The sequence below is a fragment of the Rhagoletis pomonella genome, unplaced genomic scaffold, assembly GCF_013731165.1.
Source record: "Rhagoletis pomonella isolate Grant_MI unplaced genomic scaffold, Rhpom_1.0 Rhpom_scaffold_00006, whole genome shotgun sequence".
NCBI classification, from domain to species: domain Eukaryota; kingdom Metazoa; phylum Arthropoda; class Insecta; order Diptera; family Tephritidae; genus Rhagoletis; species Rhagoletis pomonella.
The window spans coordinates 50729504-50747174 of record NW_023458560.1 but is presented as its reverse complement, the minus strand read 5'-3'; the positions used below and the strand labels follow the sequence as shown (position 1 = coordinate 50747174).

The window sequence follows — 17671 nt, the reverse complement described above, 5'->3', positions numbered from 1 at the left end:
TTTGCAGTTTGAAATGGGTAAGAAGAGAAACGGTATTGTAGTGACTTTATTTTATAAAACATATCAAATATTATTTTAGGTTTATGCTCCAGAAATCCTACAAAGCTGCTAACCAGTGCATTTCCGACCATTTTATCAACGGGCTCAAAGAAGACTGATGAGCGTCAGGAAAGAATTGAGTCTCGCTCAAGGAAGCAACTTGTATCAACCCTGTTAAACAATCCAGTTAGTTTTGTTGAAGAAATGCGTACTGAGCACGATGAAGAAGCACTACAACCCATGCTGGAAGAAGTCGTTGACGAGAAAGAGGAAAGAATTCAACAATTGGAAGTGAAAATGTGAGTTGGATAATTGAAACCAATGTTAAGTAATGTACATGATTATATGAACATTGTAGAGAAAAACTATAGAGTATCTCAACTTTGAACAAAAATAACCTTAAGCAGTCGGCAGAGATAAAACGCCTAAGGATTTGTATTAAAACTTCGGAATTTCACCGTGCAAATTTGGAAGAAAAGCTCGGTTGCATTTTCACTAAAGGTCAGGTAAGTACCGCTACTCTATGAATAATTTTACACACAATACTACATAGTTTCTTACTCGCAGATTGAAAAATTGAAAAGTGGAAACAAGCGGTTGAACTGGAGTGAGGAGGACATTGCCAAGTCCATTACGCTGTATTCAGCGAGTCCAAAAGCATATAAGCTTTTGAAAAGAAATAATTTTCCCTTACCAGCTGTTCGAACTCTTCAATGGTGGTCGAAAAAAATTGATATATCTCCAGGTATCATAGAGCCCGTGACGAAATTATTGACGGCAGCAACTGAGTTAACACAAGCGCAAAAAACTTGCGTAGTCAGTTTTGATGAGATGAAAGTGCGAAGGGCTTTCTGCTACGACAGATCATCTGATGCCACATTACCTCCTGTTAATTACGTCCAAGTTGCAATGTTGAGAGGTACATATCTAAAATTCCAGCATTTTATCTAATTAATGTCAATCTTTATTTTCTTTCTTTATTCTTGGTGGATATGGAGAAGCCTTGGTATATTTAGACATAGTTCTAAAATTCCGAAAATACATATTAATACTTTTGTTTCTTCTTTTACAGGTTTTCACATGAAGGGGACAGAATTGTAGTTTTTGCTGATGTTCCCCATTTAATCAAACTGCAAAGGAATCATTTTTTTGATCACGGATTCCTCATAAATGGAAAAGTAATTAAAAAGGACATAATTTAAAAACTTCTTGCGTTTACTTCCAGTGATCTGTCAATCACCCACAAAATTTCAAAAAAGCATTTGCTTGTTACGGGAGCAGAAAGGCAAAAGGTTAAACTAGCTACAAAATTATTCTCGCACACCATTGCTCAAGCCATATCACGAGCAGCTAGTTTGGGCTTATTAGAGGACGAGAATTGGGAAGAATGCTTTAAACTTTTTAAAATTGTGAGTAATAACGAGTATTTTAATTTTTAAAAATACACATTTAAAACATTTACTTTGTAGACGAATGACTGGTTTGACATTATGAATGTCAGAGTGCCCAAAGAAGGAGTAAGGGAGCGACTACATGCCTATGGTTTGGCTTTAAATACCCAGAATAATATTTTAGAACAAATGACCGCGATGGTTTCAGCGATGAGAGTTGTTGGAAAAAATACTCTGCTACCATTCCAAAGAGGTATATATACATATGTATATATGTGTATGTATGTATTGACTTACATTATAATACTTAGGTTTTTGTCCAAAGTGGTTATTGGTTTGAATTTTAATTTAATTGTATTTCTTATTTGTTTTATTATATTCAGTCTTATCGCCAATCCCATGTGAATAAATCGTTCCTATAATTTATAAGGCAAACCAAAAACAAATTGAGAAAAATTTGTTTTTGTCTTGCTTTATAAATGTTGGGAATATTTGTTCACATGGAATTCCCGATAAGGCCGATAATATTTTATTTTCAGGTATCCTTCAAAGTAACAATGCGTTGAAATTACATTTGTCTGATTTACGGGATAAATACAAAATCGACTACATATTGACGTATCGCCTAAATCAAGATGTTTTGGAAAAATTTTTTGGCATTATTAGATCGAAAGGAGGGCTTCACGACCACCCTGACCGCCAAGAGTTTAAATATAGGCTGCGGTCATACATACTTGGGCACAACGAAGGTGTATTGTCTGAAGGAGGGAACGTTGAGGTCGACGACACCCCAGACTTAGAAGGGAATTATTTATCTCTAACCGGTAAATAAACTTACAAAATACTAATATATCTTGTCTTATTTTGTATAGGTCGTCGCTACCATGTCAAACTATCGAATGTGCAAAAATGCTTTTTCTATTTGATACCTTGCGCAAGCGTTTAGAATAAGTAAGTTGGAAAATCGTCGAATTTCTAATTTTCTTAGAAGCAGAGAATACTGTCTTTAACAAAGTGTCGAATCCCACACTTTTAGTTTGGCATGGTAGCGACGATGTGTGCACTGACAAACAATATTGTTGTTAAAAATCTCATACTAAAAGAAGGAAGTTAAAAATATATATATTAGCATCCTGTTTCCAGTTGAAATAACTACATATAGTCTTTAGATTAACATAAAGGTTAACTGAGATACATTGAATTAAAAAATAAGTAATTTCGTTTATCTATACATATGTTTATGTTTATATATTCTTAGGTAACATGTTTCAACGGGTCTCAGTTGAGATGAACTCCACTGATGTATCTGAGCAAAGTGAAGATTTAGAAGTCCTGAACATCGACGGTTTGGAGAATTTGGCAGGATACATCTGCCACAAACTTGGAAAAGATAATCCGGAAATCTGCATGAATCCAGAAACTGATTCGTCATATACTTGGGTGAATCATGTTTCTGAAGGAGGACTTTCAAAGCCAACTGATATGTTGATGGAGCATATGAAAGCACTGCTAGCAGTTTTTGATGAGGTGAATGGCAGTGAATTGTATATATGTAAAGATTATCTTAAGAAACACTTAGACCTAAGTAGTCATGTAAATTGTAGTCAAAAAGTAAAAGAACTGTTTTTTAGAGCTAGAATGTATTTCAGAATCCGATCACTAAATAAGTCTATTGTAGAAAATCAATACAGTAAAAAGCGTAAATTGAATAAAACAGTAACTTGAATTCCCAAACTTAAACTATTTTTTATTGATAAGGCACTTGTTTTGATTATATACAATTTCTCATGGCATTTATTTACAGCATTGTATTCTTCATGATACAAATATTTAAAGGTAAAAATGAAAACCAACAAATGAAATGACGGCGAGAGAAATTTTCAAAATGCTAGCAAACGTCAGAATTTCTAAAGCTGGCTCTCAGCGGTTATACCTTATAAATATTTTTATCATGGTATTCTTGAAGCATACGAGGACTGGCCGATAGTTCCCAACAGATATTTAGGTTAGAGAATGATTAGAAAACTATTTGAATTCTAATGTGTTTCACTAAGGTAGAAGGTTATAAGACGATTGAATAAACTCATTAAATAACACTCATTATAGCACTCTACAAAAAGGAGACTTAGTTCTCGATATCGACCAAAAGGTTAGATAATTAATTGTATTCTAACGTTGAAAACTAATTGGATTCTAATGTCTTGTGTTTTTCTAATCATTCTCTAATCGAATTCTAACATAGTTCTCTAACCTTCGAGAAACATTAGTGAACTACATAAGAATTATAATATAAAACCAAATGTTTCTCCAATATATAAATTATATTCAGAGTTTGAATCACATTCATAGGGCCACTTACATATATATTTTTTTTTGTTTTTTATTCACATCCCTGCCAGCATTTTCTATTGCGGAAGTTACTTAGTGAAATCCGGGCGATAGGCGATAAAAATTCTCTTCCAATGGCTGGCAGGGATATGTCAATGAAAAAACGCTATTTAATGCAGATTTAATAGTCATTCATATAATGTCGTTTTAGTGAAAGATCGCCCTATCTCGGCAACCGGTTCGAAAACACCCTAATTATCTCAGAAGTTGGTTGAAGAACGCCCTATCTAAGCAAACCGTTCTTCAACCAAATTCTGAGATATTTAGGGTGTTTTCTAACCGGTTTCCGAGATAGGGCGATCTTTCACTAAAACGACATTATATGAATGACTGTATTAAAAACTTTCACCGCAATTCAAAACAAATAAATAGCTGCACTAAACTAAATAGCCACCTACCGACTAGCTCAACAATAATGTAAATGTACAACTACTATGCTATTTTATCCTCATTAAATACTTTTAAACCACTGCATTTTCTAAGCTACATATCAAACGTGCCGGCTGTATAATCAGAGCGGCGCCCACCTCGAAAAGTCCATCGTGTAGTTCCATGGGGGAGGCTACTGCGGCATTGCACTTAGTGTCGGTGGTGTCAAATTTTACTCGCATACTTATTCCATAATCATGAAAATATCAGTGGACGAGGAAACCACCTAGATTAGAAGACAAAAGTGTTATTAATTGATAGCAATAGGCGACGTATATGTATATATGAATTAAAATAAACAAACACAAAAACAATACTAGCACTTGCTGACTTTCGAAATTGTGTCATTAAGAATGCACTTGCCTGATAAGTCTTAGTGATGTGGAGATGCCGGAAGAGTTTCAAACTGTGTATCCCCCTGCTGAGGGGAGCTGAGGGGAGAGGGTGACTTTTCATAGAGGGCGGCCCATCCCTTTCGTTTAGGAAGTGTTTGGGTGGCAACGCCGCCTCCCCCTCCGCCCCCACACCAAAATCGCTGCGCAAATAACTAAACATTTCTCTCCGCCTTATCAAATGTATGGTACCGAACGGAGCGCCCAGCAACTGCTGATCGAAGTGGCCACTCCAGCTACGTCCACCCGTATTGATGACATAACTATGATGTACAATAATGGCTACGTATATACATAAAGCTGCAAACTGAATTTGGAAATGGCTCTAAAGTCTTCGGCTTCTCATCGCATTATATCTTATTAGGCTGCTGCTGAAGCTACAATTGCAAAAGTGCACACACGTGCGTACTGGTAATACTAAGATTAACATATGTATGTCGGAGATATGATGTGTGTATATGCCAAGCAATGATGTATTGCTTGAGCGAAACAAAGGTGGTACACTTGTTTAGAAAAACACTTGTTTAAGAAAACACTTGCTGAAAGAATAAAACTTGGTAGGCTACGCGAAGCCAAATATAAAAAGTAGGCTTTTGATTAGAATGAAGGAAAATTAGTTTTGACGATACAGTTGGTTTTTTTGAAACAAAAGGTGAACGTTGGTTGAAAAGAGTGTAGCCACTAGCGAATCGCTGTATATACGCGTAAACGATAAACGAAAGTTATGGAGAACCCGACATCAGAAGTGGAGCATGTGCCCAATGCCTTACTTAATAGTGAATGTGAGAGTGAAAAATGGAAAATGTTGTATGAACAACAAAACAAACAATTCTTGGAGTTGATAAAAACGCTTAAAGCTCCAAATAGTGACAGGATACAGTTACCTAAGTTTGATCCTGATGGTGCAGATTCAAACGCACATGCCTGGATATCTACGGCCGATATAGTCATGGAAGGACACACATTACAAGGTTCTGCATTGATGTTATCGCTCACTCAAGCCTTGAAGGGACCAGCTGCTACATGGTTATCTCAAGTAGCGTTTCCACAAATGTCTTGGAACGATTTCAAGGAGCTATTCATCGCTAGATTTAGTTTTTCTGAGACACCGGCTGCATTTATGATTCAAATACAGAGCAGCAAACCAAAGGATGGCGAATGTTTGGCGTCGTATGCAGCAGCGCTAGTCACTTCACTGAGTCTAAAACTAGAAAAATTAACAACTGAACAAATTGCTGTTTCAACTGTGTTAGCACATATTGCCCAATTCGAGCCACGTATTCACCGTCTTGCATTTACCACCAATATTTCCACGAGGAATCAGTTAACACGGGAATTGAAAGCAATGCCACTATTAAAGAGGAAATTTACGCCAATTAGAAATGAACATGAAGAAGGAGGCGGAAAGCGACAAAAGGTTGTCTATGATTATATCAAATGCTACAATTGCGGTAAGATTGGCCACAAGGCTTCAGCATGTCGACTCAACTTTAAAACATCAGCCCAGCAGAATTCTTCAAGCAACAATCCTTTAGATAAGAAGTTATTAACTCCGATTGCAACAAATGTTATCTGCTTTCGCTGTCGCGAATCTGGTCACTATGCGTCACGATGCCCTACTATATCAAAAGGAAAAGAACTGAGTAGTAAATCTAGTGGGTCCTCAGGTCGACGTGTAGATGTATGCATATTGAAGACTCCTTCAGGTAGTTTGCGTCAGTCAGGTGAGCTTTATAAATTTTATTATGACTCTGGAGCAGAATGCTCATTAATGAAAGAGTCAATTAGTTCCAAATTTTGTGGCAAACGAATCAATAATGTCGTCACAATGACTGGCATTGGTCAAACGAGTGTAAAGAGCTCCTTACAAATTTTAACGTTTGTAGAAATTGATAACGTAAAATTACAAATTCTTTTTCATATTTTACCTGATAATTTTTTTAAATACAATATTATGATTGGTTGTGAAATTTTGACACAAAGTATATGTGTGGAAATGACTTTAAAAACTTTACAGTTTTGCAAAATAGATAATGCTGAAGTAAATGTTTGCGAAATTAAAAACGTTGACTTAGACTTTGATGACATTGATACTGACATTCCAGTTGAGCACAAAACGAAGTTGATAGAAATCTTGAATAAATTTAGAGACAAATTCACAGAAAGCACTCCCTGTAGTTCTTCAAATATAGATCCAAACAAGACAGTTCGCAGACGACTACAGGATGAGCCCTGAAGAGCGTAGAATCGTTCGAAATAAAGTTGACGAATTGTTAAAAACAAATGTAATTCGACCTAGTTGTTCTCCATTTTCAAGTCCTATTTTGCTGGTCAAGAAAAAAGATGGATCGGACCGAATGTGTGTTGATTATCGGGAATTGAATGATAACACAGTACCGGACAGATTTCCATTACCTTTAATATCCGATCAGATTAATCGACTGCATGGCTGTCACTATTTTACTACTTTAGATATGGCAAGGGGATATCACCAAATACCAGTTCATTCTGACTCAATTGAAAAGACTGCTTTCGTGACACCTGAGGGTCATTTTGAGTACCTTGCTATGCCATTTGGATTACGCAATGCTCCCGCAGTGTTCCAACGTAGTGTAATGAAAGTTCTTGGAGAGCTTGTTAATACTTATGTTGTAGTATACATGGATGATATCTTGGTTTTAGGAAATGAAGACATAAGCGAAAGTTTAGAAAGGATAGAAAATGTCTTAAATACGCTGGTCAAGGCTGGTTTTTCTCTTAACAGTAAGAAGTGCTGCTTTATGAAGAAAAAAGTTGAGTATTTGGGATATGAAGTAAGTAAAGGGGAAATTAGGCCAAATCCGAGAAAAATTGAAGCATTAGCTTTACCTTCTCCACAATCTATTACTCAGTTGCGACAATTTATAGGATTGGCCTCATATTTCCGACAGTTTATCCCAAAATTTTCACAAATAATGGCGCCATTGTACAGTTTGACTAGTATTACTAAGACACATCTTGATTGGAAATCTTCCCATGAATCTATAAGAAAAAAGGTGATCTCTGTTCTTACAAATACTCCTGTTCTAACCATATTTGACCCAAATTTTCCCATTGAGTTGCACACTGATGCAAGCTCGATAGGGTATGGTGCAGTCCTCATGCAAAAAAAACGATGACAAGCTTTATGTGGTTGCATATTTCAGTAAAAGTACGACTGCCGCAGAATCGAGATACCATTCTTATGAGTTAGAAACTCTTGCAGTTGTTAATGCAATAAAACATTTCAGGCATTATCTGCACGGGCGAAAGTTTACTGTAGTAACAGACTGCAATTCGCTTAAGTCTTCTCGCACTAAGTTAGATTTGACTCCTAGAGTACATAGGTGGTGGGCTTTTCTACAAGCGTTTGACTTTGACATTATTCATAGAAACGGAAATCGAATGTGTCATGTAGATTTCTTTTCGAGAAATCCACTGCCTCCTAAGCCCGTATCGAATCCTCCGAAGATACAACAAAAAGAGGTAAACTTTGCAGAATTTACCAAAGACTGGTTGTTGGCTGAACAGCAACGCGATCCTGAGATTGTGAAATTGGTAACCGACCTTAAGGAAGAAAAAGTTAACAATGATTTATGTAAAACTTATGAGTTTCGTTTTGGGATATTGCACCGTAAAATACAACGCTACGGTAAGACCAGATGTTTACCCATACTTCCTAGAGCACTGAGGTGGTCTTTGGTAAACACAACACATAAATCATTGATACATCTGGGATGGGAAAAAACGCTTGAAAAATTGTACGAAATATATTGGTTTGAAAATATGACAAAATTTACAAAAAAATTTATTGACAGTTGCATTACATGCAAGATTTCTAAGTCACACCCGGGAAAGTTACAAGCTGAGCTTCACCCTATACCAAAAGTTCCAATACCTTGGCATACAGTACATATAGATGCCACAGGCAAGCTTAGTGGAAAAAATGATAAGAAAGAGTATGTGTTTGTATTGGTTGATGCATTCACGAAGTTTGTGACTTTGTACCACACTTCGCACATCGATACTGCCAGTAGTATTCGTGCCGTGAAATATTCTGTTTCATTATTTGGTGCTCCTGTTCGTATCATAGCGGATCAGGGAAGATGTTTTGCTAGTTCCGAGTTCCGTGAATTTTGTAAAATGCATGGAATTAACCTTCATTTAATAGCAACAGGTAGTTCAAGGTCCAATGGACAAGTTGAACGCGTAATGAGTACGTTAAAGAATATGCTTACGGCTGTTGAAACTAGTAAGGAGAGTTCATGGCAAGATGCACTCCTTGATGTACAGTTAGCTTTGAATTGCACCGTTAATCGTGTCACAAAATCTAGTCCTCTTGAGTTGATTTTTGATGAGACTGAGCAAAACGTTGATATTGATGCATTGAGACAAGCGGCCAAAGCCAATATTGAAAAGAGTGCTAAATATAACAAAACTAAATTTGATCAAAGTAAAGCTAAAATTTACAAGTTTGCTCTTGGTGACTTCGTTTTGCTTCAGAATGAGGAACGAAATCAAACAAAACTAGACCCTAAATATAAAGGACCATTTAAAATTATTGAAATTTTAGATGGTGAAAGATATGTAATTTCGAATACTAGCTCCAAAAGAACTTATAAATACGCTCATGACCGGTTACGCAAAATGCCTGAAGGTGAAGTTGATTTAAATGTGGTTAATGCTGAGTAAAGAATGTTTTTTATACTAAATTTTAGCCTAATAATTTACCTTTTTTTAAGTTGAGTCTGAATGCATGTTGTCACATTGTTATTGAACAAATTGAATATTACAAGTGTAATATAAGCATTAACACTGGATGGAAGTTGTTAATAGATGTGGAGTTGAAAACGAGTTCTCTAACGCTGGCTAAGTGTTGGGATGGAAGCATTTAAGGTATGATTTGTAAAATGTTCTAACGCTGGTTAAGTTTTAGAACGATGTTGATTAAAAGCTGGATGGAAGCGATTAGAGAATGTGAAGAGTACCACACGAGGACGTGTGGTAGGCCAGGATGGCCGTGGGAAGTAGTATGTACGTTGAAGAGGACACATGTATTCAGTTTTGAGTTAAATTGATTTAATGAATCCATACTTTCAATGCATAAACTTAGTTTCATATCATTTTTGTGACCATAGAATTAAATAAACCTGTTTGTGAATTAATAAAAAAATAAAAAAATGGTAATATCGGATGAATTGCTTTGTTGGGTCAGGATTGGTCGAGTACGTGAATCACACGAGGACGTGTGACTTGTCAGAATGACCGTGTCGGAGATATGATGTGTGTATATGCCAAGCAATGATGTATTGCTTGAGCGAAACAAAGGTGGTACACTTGTTTAGAAAAACACTTGTTTAGAAAAACACTTGTTTAAGAAAACACTTGCTGAAAGAATAAAACTTGGTAGGCTACGCGAAGCCAAATATAAAAAGTTTGCTTTTGATTAGAATGCAGGAAAATGAGTTTTGACGATACAGTTGGTTTTTTTTGAAACAAAAGGTGAACGTTGGTTGAAAAGAGTGTAGCCACTAGCGAATCGCTGCATATACGCGTAAACGATAAACGAAAGTTATGGAGAACCCGACATGTATATTACAAACGTACCCATGTTTTCCACGCTCCACTTATTATACCACGATTATCCTGATGACTCTATACCAGTGACCGCCAAACACTTTCCTGGGAAACGAACTATATTCGGCCTTTCACATGTACACAATCGGCTTCTTACACGTACACAATCCGAACGTCAACAGAAAGAGTAGCAGAGCAACAAATTTTATTTAGTTGCATGCAAACAATAGGCGAAGCAGGGCTCGAATCGTAACATCCGTGCACGGATCGAAAACGATACGGAAGAAAATTACGTGATACGTCAGTCGTATAAGCGAAATGGCATTATTACATACGAAAGCGAACGGAACGTAATTTATTTTTAGTTCACAATAGTTTTTAAGTTCCACTATGCTTTGGATCGTATTTTTAAGTCACAATAGTTGTGGAACTGTCAAAACATTGAAAAATTAAATGTAAGTTAAACGAAAATTTAAATATGGATCCGACTTTGCTTTTTTATTTGAGCTCCAGCGAAAGCGAAGGAGATGAAAAAGTGATACGAAGGCAGCTGAGAGATCGGAGCAATCCATTAACCTTACCGAACACAGCGTAAGCATATAATTTATATACTTTCCCAGCTTTTTAACAAAGAGTTCGTTGCAGATTCTTGAAACGATTCCGTTTGACCAAAGAAGCGTTTACTTATGTTCTGGAGAAATTAAATTTAAGGCAATCGGATGCCAAAACGGTGCCTCCAATCCTTCAATTGGCAGGCACCCTATCACTTCTTGCTAGCGGTGGCTACCAACACAACATTGGCAGTGATTATTTAGTAGGCATGTGTCAGAGCACTGTGTCGAAAGTTGTATCACGTGTTGTCTTAGAAATGGAAAGGAAGATGTGCCCAGAATTCATACGCTTCGCACCGCATGATTCGTTCAGCTGCAAAGATTGGTTTGTGGAGAAATATAAAATACCTGGAGGTAAATGAAACCTTTTTTTAGTTTGTGAAGTTACTAACTATAATATCTTAATTTTTAGTCATTGGCTGCGTAGATGGTACTCATATTGGTTTACAAAAACCTACTGCGGACGAACACATGTACTTTAATCGTAAGGGGTACCATAGTATCAACGCTATGATAGTAAGTTGATTATGTTTCTTGTTAAAACGAATATGATACAAATCTTTTTTGTCAGATATGTGATCACACATGTAAAATTTTAGCAATCAACTGCCAATACGGTGGTGCAGCTCATGATTCCTTCATTTGGAAACATTCCGACCAGAGAAGGGCTTTAGAGGAAGGTTTTCAACAAAACAGGCAGGGAAATTCATGGCTTTTAGGTGGATATCTTGGTAAAGTTTTTGTATTTTTGTAATAGTAATTAATTAACAATTCAACAGGAGATTCTGGCTACCCACTTGAACCGTGGTGTATAACGCCATACAGAAACACATCGGATGGTTCAAGTGAGCAGATGTTTAACGATATTCACTCCAAAGCAAGGTGTATTATTGAGCGAACAATTGGCATTCTAAAAAGACGCTGGAGGATTTTAGGATACGGAAAAAGGGGAAGATATCACCCTATAAAAGTGGCACGATTTGCTAATGTGTCTGCAGCGTTACACAACATTTGCATTAAGTTTAAGATACCTTATGATCCTCCAAATTATTACTCCGACCCCATATCGGAAATTGATACAGGGGAAACAAATCAACTAACCGCTATTGGCCAAACAATAAGAGATCAAATAAAACATTCAATTTTAAGAGTAACGTAAGAAAGTATTAGAATGTCTATAAATAATATTTTAAATAGCTGATAAGAAAAATGAAATTCCTTTTGTTCAAATAAAGCGAACTATTTTATTCATTTAAATTCAGTACTTTTTCATTTATATTAATGTTAATAAATAGGCACTTAACAATAGGCACATAAGTGGCATAAGTATTAACCATAAAACTTTAAATACTGTGTGTATAAAAATAAATCATTTCATAAAAACCTAATAAATTAAAAATTAATCCAGGGAATATTTCTTAAAACTAAAATACAAATCTTCAGGTACTTTAGTCATTTAAATTCAGTACTTTTTCATTTATATTAATGTTAATAAATAGGCACTTAACAATAGGCACATAAGTGGCAATAGTATTAGCCATAAAACCTTAAATACTGTGTGTATAAAAATAAATCATTTCATAAAAACCTAATAAATTAAAAATTAATCCATGGAATATTTCTTAAAACTAAAATACAAATTTTCAGTTACTTTTTCTTAAATTAATTTATAAGGTTTCCAGCTCCAACCTTTTAATTTGTAAATCTATTTCGCGCGCCTCTTGTTGGCTACGATGCTTCTCCTCTTTTATCTCTAACATTCGTTCTTGCACCAGCAGTAACTTCTCTTGAGTTTCCAACAATTTGTCCACCTTTGTGTCTAGATTTCTATGAAAGTCGGACACGGATTTCACATTTTCTTGGAGCAGCGCCAACTTTTCATCGCTCCCACTTTTTTTCCGCGGAGTTTTGGATTGAGGGGTTTTCCTACCCCTGGGAGTGTAAACAGCCGTTGATGGACCAGGCAAAGAGCTGAGGGATTCTTCGTCGCTACTCACATTACTGCCACTGGAATTTGTAGAGGCCTGTGTAGCCGGAATACTGCCGAACGCTGGTACGCTTTTGTTGCCTTCTACACACACTTCAAGGCCAGCTGCCTCAATAATCATTTCTTCAGCGGCAGTGATGACCTTTTCTTGGTAGGGTCCCCCACCAGTCCGCTGCTTGGACGACTTGTTGAAAGAAAGTTTCTTTTTTGCCTGATACTTTTGATCTGCGAAAGCCTGGAACGTGGCCAACATTAATGATTTGTTTTCGAAAAAATATTATAATCATATCTGTACTTACTTTCCTCCACATCTTAGCATCCTTAACTGGTGGCCCTTCCGCATTTAATCGCCTCGAAAGCTCCTCCCAGAGTCTGTTGGACGAGACTCTGCCTTGCGCGGAATTCGGGAGATTATTTTTCGCTAAACTGGGGTGCTTTGCCATGAAATCCGCCATAATTTCCTTCTGGGTGAGGTTTAATTTATTGCAGTTAGTCCTATATCAATAATATTAGTTAAAAATCATATTTAAATATATATTTTTACAATTTACTTACATTTTTTCTTAAATTCGATCGTTTACGATTGCTTGTTGGTGTTCGAATGACATTTCGAACCAACGAGTACGTTCGTTACTCGTTGACGGATGATATCATAACGAATTACGATATCAAGGTCACGTTCACATATGTAATAATCCGAAAAATGTGTTTTTACGTGACGAGTAGTACGATATCGTATGTGACGATTCGAGCCCAGGTTGATGACGCATTTCCGTGCATTACCACCAACACATTCTCATTTTTTATTTCATAACTAATACCCTGCAAAAAATTGTGCGACTAATCTCTAAAGAGAGTATTCCGAGATTACTCTCAATCGGGTACAATTGGGCATTAATTAGTCGCAACTAGTCTCATACGGGTACTAATGGAGACCAATTAGTCTCGACTCATCCCTTATGGGTATAATTGGAGATCATTTAGTCCCCAACTCATCTCCAACGGGTACTATTAAAGATTTAATGATATGTACGTACTTAGTCAATGAAATTTCATGTGCGGCGTTGGCACGCAGAGAGAGTATTCGCCTAACAAGACTGAGCACCCCGGTTCGAATCTCAGCTGGCGCAAATTTTTATTTTTATTTTTTAAAAGTAACTAGTCGCTTTTTATACCCGTTCGGGTATAAAGGTGAACAATTAGTCTCTTCATAGGACATGCTCGAACAAAAGCGAGCAGTTCATTCCATATAAAGAGATCAAAAGTGGTATTAGTCGCATGCTCCTTTGCGATTGCTCCCGAAGTCATCCCGGATTAGTCCCATTTTTTGCAGGGTACATTCTCATTTTAAGACTTCTCTTTTTGGCGGACACTGCTCTATACCTCTACATTGCTAATTCCTTGTGCTGCTAGTGCGACGGTTTCTACACAGAAAATCGCTCTCAAAAACAGTTGAAAACATTCATTAGCACTTTGTGAACTTAAGACGAGCTTCACCACCTTTATCTAGGGTAATAAATCCAATTTTAAAAGCTACCCTGCAAAAAATTGTGCGACTAATCTCTAAAGAGAGTATTCCGAGATTACTCTCAATCGGGTACAATTCGGCATTAATTAGTCGCAACTAGTCTCATACGGGTACTATTGGAGATCAGTTAGTCTCGACTCATCCCTTATGGGTATAATTGGAGATCAGTTGTCCCCAACTCATCTCTAACGGGTACTATTAACGATTTAGTACGCACTTCGTCAATGAAATTTCATGTGCGGCGTTGGCACACAGAGAGAGTATTCGCCTGACAAAACTGAGCACCCCGGTTCGAATCTCAGCTGGCGCAAATTTTTATTTTTATTTTTTAAAAGTGACTAGTCGCTTTTTAAACCCGTTTGGGTATAAAGGTGAACAATTAGTCTCTTCATAGGACATGCTCGAACAAAAGCGAACAGTTCATTCCATGTAAAGAGATCAAAAGTGGTATTAGTCGCATGCTCCTTTGCGATTGCTCCCGGAGTCATCCTGGATTAGCCCCATTTTTTGCAGGGTATTGACACAATTATTAACATTTTCCATTTAAACCCTACAAAAAATTGTGCGACTAATCTCTAAAGAGAGTATTCCGAGATTACTCTCAATCGGGTACAATTAGGCATGAATTAGTCGCAACTAGTCTCATACGGGTACTAATGGAGGTCAATTAGTCTCGACTCATCCCTTGTGGGTATAATTGGAGATCAATTAGTCCCCAACTCATCTCTAACGGGTACTATTAACGATTTAATGATATGTACGCTCTTAGTCAATTAAATTTCATGTGCGGCGTTGGCACACAGAGAGAGTATTCGCCTAACAAAACTGAGCACCCCGGTTCGAATCTCAGCTGGCGAAAATTTTTATTTTTATTTTTTAAAAGTGACTAGTCGCTTTTTATACCCTTTCGGGTATAAATGTGAACAATTAGTCTCTTCATAGGACATGCCCGAACAAAAGCGATCAGTTCATTTCATATAAAGAGATCAAAAGTGGTATAAGTCGCATGCTCCTTTGCGATTGCTCCCGGAGTCATCCCGGATTAGTCCCATTTTTTGCAGGGAATGTTGTCAATGTTTCTTACGAACACAAGGAAAACTATAAAGCAAAAAATCAGCTGTTCGCTCACTAGTCAACTGTGACGTAGATGCGCAGAACGAAGCAAATTTGAACACACCATTGCGCAATCTTTGTATCTGTGATTTGTGTTTGAATTGGGGTGTTCACAGTTCGTTCCAAATGTGTCTGAAAATGTAGACGTCTACATTTTGAGACATCTTTAGCATCAAACTGTGAGCACCCCTTTCTAGCAGTCGTCGCAAAATCGTCTCAAAACTTTGCTGGTGTTGCCAGACATTTCTTCTTTGCGTGCTTTTTTATATGTCGCCTTTCGATTTTGTTTCTGAAAAATTGTAATTATTTAACTTAATTACCAATTCCTAATATTTGTTATTTCTTTTCCTTGACTTATTTCTTTTCATCAGAAATTGCGCTCAAATTAAATGCAAATATAGAAAACGTGCCCAATAAATAAAAAAAATGCGATTAGTATTGCCATAATGCAACCCTGCTGCGAGGTTGCAAAATGTAGACGCGTAAAAAACATACCTTTGAGTGTGACAAAATGTAGACGGCGTCGTTTTCCAATTTTGTATGGGAAACAACAACACCACAGATTTTACGGTTAGAAAACGTCTTAAAATGTAGACGTCTACATTTTGGGACACTATTTGGAACGAACTGTGAACACCCCACATGTGATGCTTACGCTCTTTAAGCAGGCGCTCACTCTCTGTCCATGCTTGTATATGAGCAAATTTGACATCGACATAACTGTTGCCAACTTTGTGCCTTTCGCAAGAAATTAAGTGCGTTTAGGGAATTGAAAGGCGAAAATTGTTTAGTTTAGCGCTTGTTTTGTTCTTTGGTGCCCTTTTCAAGGCAATTTTATAATAAAAACGTGATTTTATGGTGACATTGTATTTGACTTACACATATGTTAGTGTTTGGCCGAGCTTCTCCTCTGGATAATATGCTCCAAGATAATCCAAACGCAATATTTTCACACAGTCTCTATCACGGAATCCATAGAATATTCTGCTAATTAGCTGGGTGTGCGCATTTGTACAAAAGTAAGCAATTGCATGAAAATAATTGCGCTATGTTCAGTATTTTGGTGCTTTTTTAAATAAAAAGTTGGCGATCAGGGCTGCCAACTTGGCTCAAACCGTGCCATTTTTGGCACTATTTTACATGAAATGACACTGAATTTTTCAATTTTGCACAAAGTGCCAAAATGGCACTTTTGAAAAAAAGCCAAATTTAAATAAATTTTTGTGAAATCCTTTGCGTGTACTTCTTTTTCTCAACTAAAATTTTCTAATTTCTATAGTGTATACAACTGGTTTATCTTACTTTGATATTGGGCTTTTGTTTTAATTTGTCTAATTTTAATGCTAATGGGAAGAACTAAAGAGAATGACACCTTTTTTGGCACTTTTAATTTTCTATTTGGCACGTTTTAGCACTTTTTTATCCTCAATATAGCACTTCATAGCTATGTATGTTTGGCAGCCCTGTTGGTAAATTTGATCACTAGCTGACCTTCACCGAGCGCTCTTTGCTGGGTTCGGACTACAAAAATGGAAGTAAATATCAAGTATTCGTAGTAGATGTGCATTTCTTATCTTTATAAAAAACAATTCATTTCTCCTCGTATTCTTGTACAAATAAGGAGCTTAAGCGGCCTTATAAGGGTCGATATCAGTAGACTGGAAAATCGACCAGCTAGTGGTTGAGATGTCATTTACACGGGTCGATTTTGGTTGAACGACAAAAATCTACTAGAAAATCGACCCGTGTAAAGGCACCTTAATCCAGCGGGCAATTATCATTAAAGTTAAAATGCCTTGGGTAAAATTAATAAAATGTTATTTCATTCTTTCTTTACCGGGACAATTGTTACATCGGTGGGCAACGACGCAATTACAGAACTTTAGACAGAGCAATATTTTTCGATCGGGCTCAAATCGGGCGATGGTGAGGGCGTATTCACGAATTCAAGTGTATTTGGAAAGCTGCTGTAGCTCACCAATGTAACAATCGTGTCGATAAAAAGGTAAAATATAACTTTTAGTTTGCTATTAAAAACCCCACCTCCTTTCTATTTGAAGAGTAAATTTGTTGATGCAACAAAACGGAGCAGATTTTCAGTTGAGCGAAGTAGAGGACTAGGTTTTAAATTTTTTCGACAAAACGGAACAAATCTACTCCTATCGGACCGAAGTCCGAACGATGGCTTATTGTGTATA

The 17671-nt window shown here is 36.8% G+C and overlaps 3 protein-coding genes and 1 long non-coding RNA gene across 4 annotated transcripts; 3 read left to right on the top strand and 1 right to left on the bottom strand.

Annotated features, from left to right (window-relative positions):
* Window positions 1-1028: 1028 nt before the first annotated feature.
* LOC118740915 lies at window positions 1029-1677 on the top strand. The gene is made up of 3 exons (XR_004993196.1): window positions 1029-1045; window positions 1112-1448; window positions 1509-1677. It is a non-coding gene; the product is annotated as an uncharacterized LOC118740915 (long non-coding RNA).
* Window positions 1678-2071: 394 nt separating this feature from the next.
* Window positions 2072-3199, top strand: LOC118740912. Its single transcript, XM_036472666.1, has 2 exons — window positions 2072-2254; window positions 2689-3199. The coding sequence occupies exon 2, from the start codon at window positions 2694-2696 to the stop codon at window positions 3153-3155; it is 462 nt and encodes a 153-aa protein (XP_036328559.1). The 5' UTR covers window positions 2072-2254; window positions 2689-2693; the 3' UTR covers window positions 3156-3199.
* A 7651-nt stretch (window positions 3200-10850) lies between these two features.
* On the top strand, window positions 10851-12004 carry LOC118741974 (putative nuclease HARBI1). The gene is made up of 4 exons (XM_036473940.1): window positions 10851-11199; window positions 11258-11361; window positions 11417-11564; window positions 11625-12004. The coding sequence occupies exons 1-4, from the start codon at window positions 11055-11057 to the stop codon at window positions 12002-12004; spliced, it is 777 nt and encodes a 258-aa protein (XP_036329833.1). The 5' UTR covers window positions 10851-11054.
* A 508-nt stretch (window positions 12005-12512) lies between these two features.
* On the bottom strand, window positions 12513-13541 carry LOC118741973. The gene is made up of 3 exons (XM_036473939.1): window positions 13388-13541; window positions 13132-13327; window positions 12513-13067 (listed from the first exon to the last, which is right to left on the bottom strand). Coding segments are annotated over exons 1-3 (753 nt in total). The 5' UTR covers window positions 13390-13541.
* Between the last annotated feature and the right edge of the window lie 4130 nt (window positions 13542-17671).

Bases quoted from the DNA above. Each gene is read 5' to 3' on its own strand.
- LOC118740912 (XM_036472666.1), top strand. From the start codon at position 2,694: ATGTTTCAACGGGTCTCAGTTGAGATGAACTCCACTGATGTATCTGAG.
- LOC118741974 (XM_036473940.1), top strand. From the start codon at position 11,055: ATGTGTCAGAGCACTGTGTCGAAAGTTGTATCACGTGTTGTCTTAGAA. The intron at 11,200-11,257 runs GTAAATGAAACC...CTTAATTTTTAG, and splicing joins GAAATATAAAATACCTGGAG to TCATTGGCTGCGTAGATGGT. The intron at 11,362-11,416 runs GTAAGTTGATTA...CTTTTTTGTCAG, and splicing joins ATAGTATCAACGCTATGATA to ATATGTGATCACACATGTAA.
- LOC118741973 (XM_036473939.1), bottom strand. The intron at 13,068-13,131 runs GTAAGTACAGAT...GCCACGTTCCAG, and splicing joins ATGCTAAGATGTGGAGGAAA to GCTTTCGCAGATCAAAAGTA.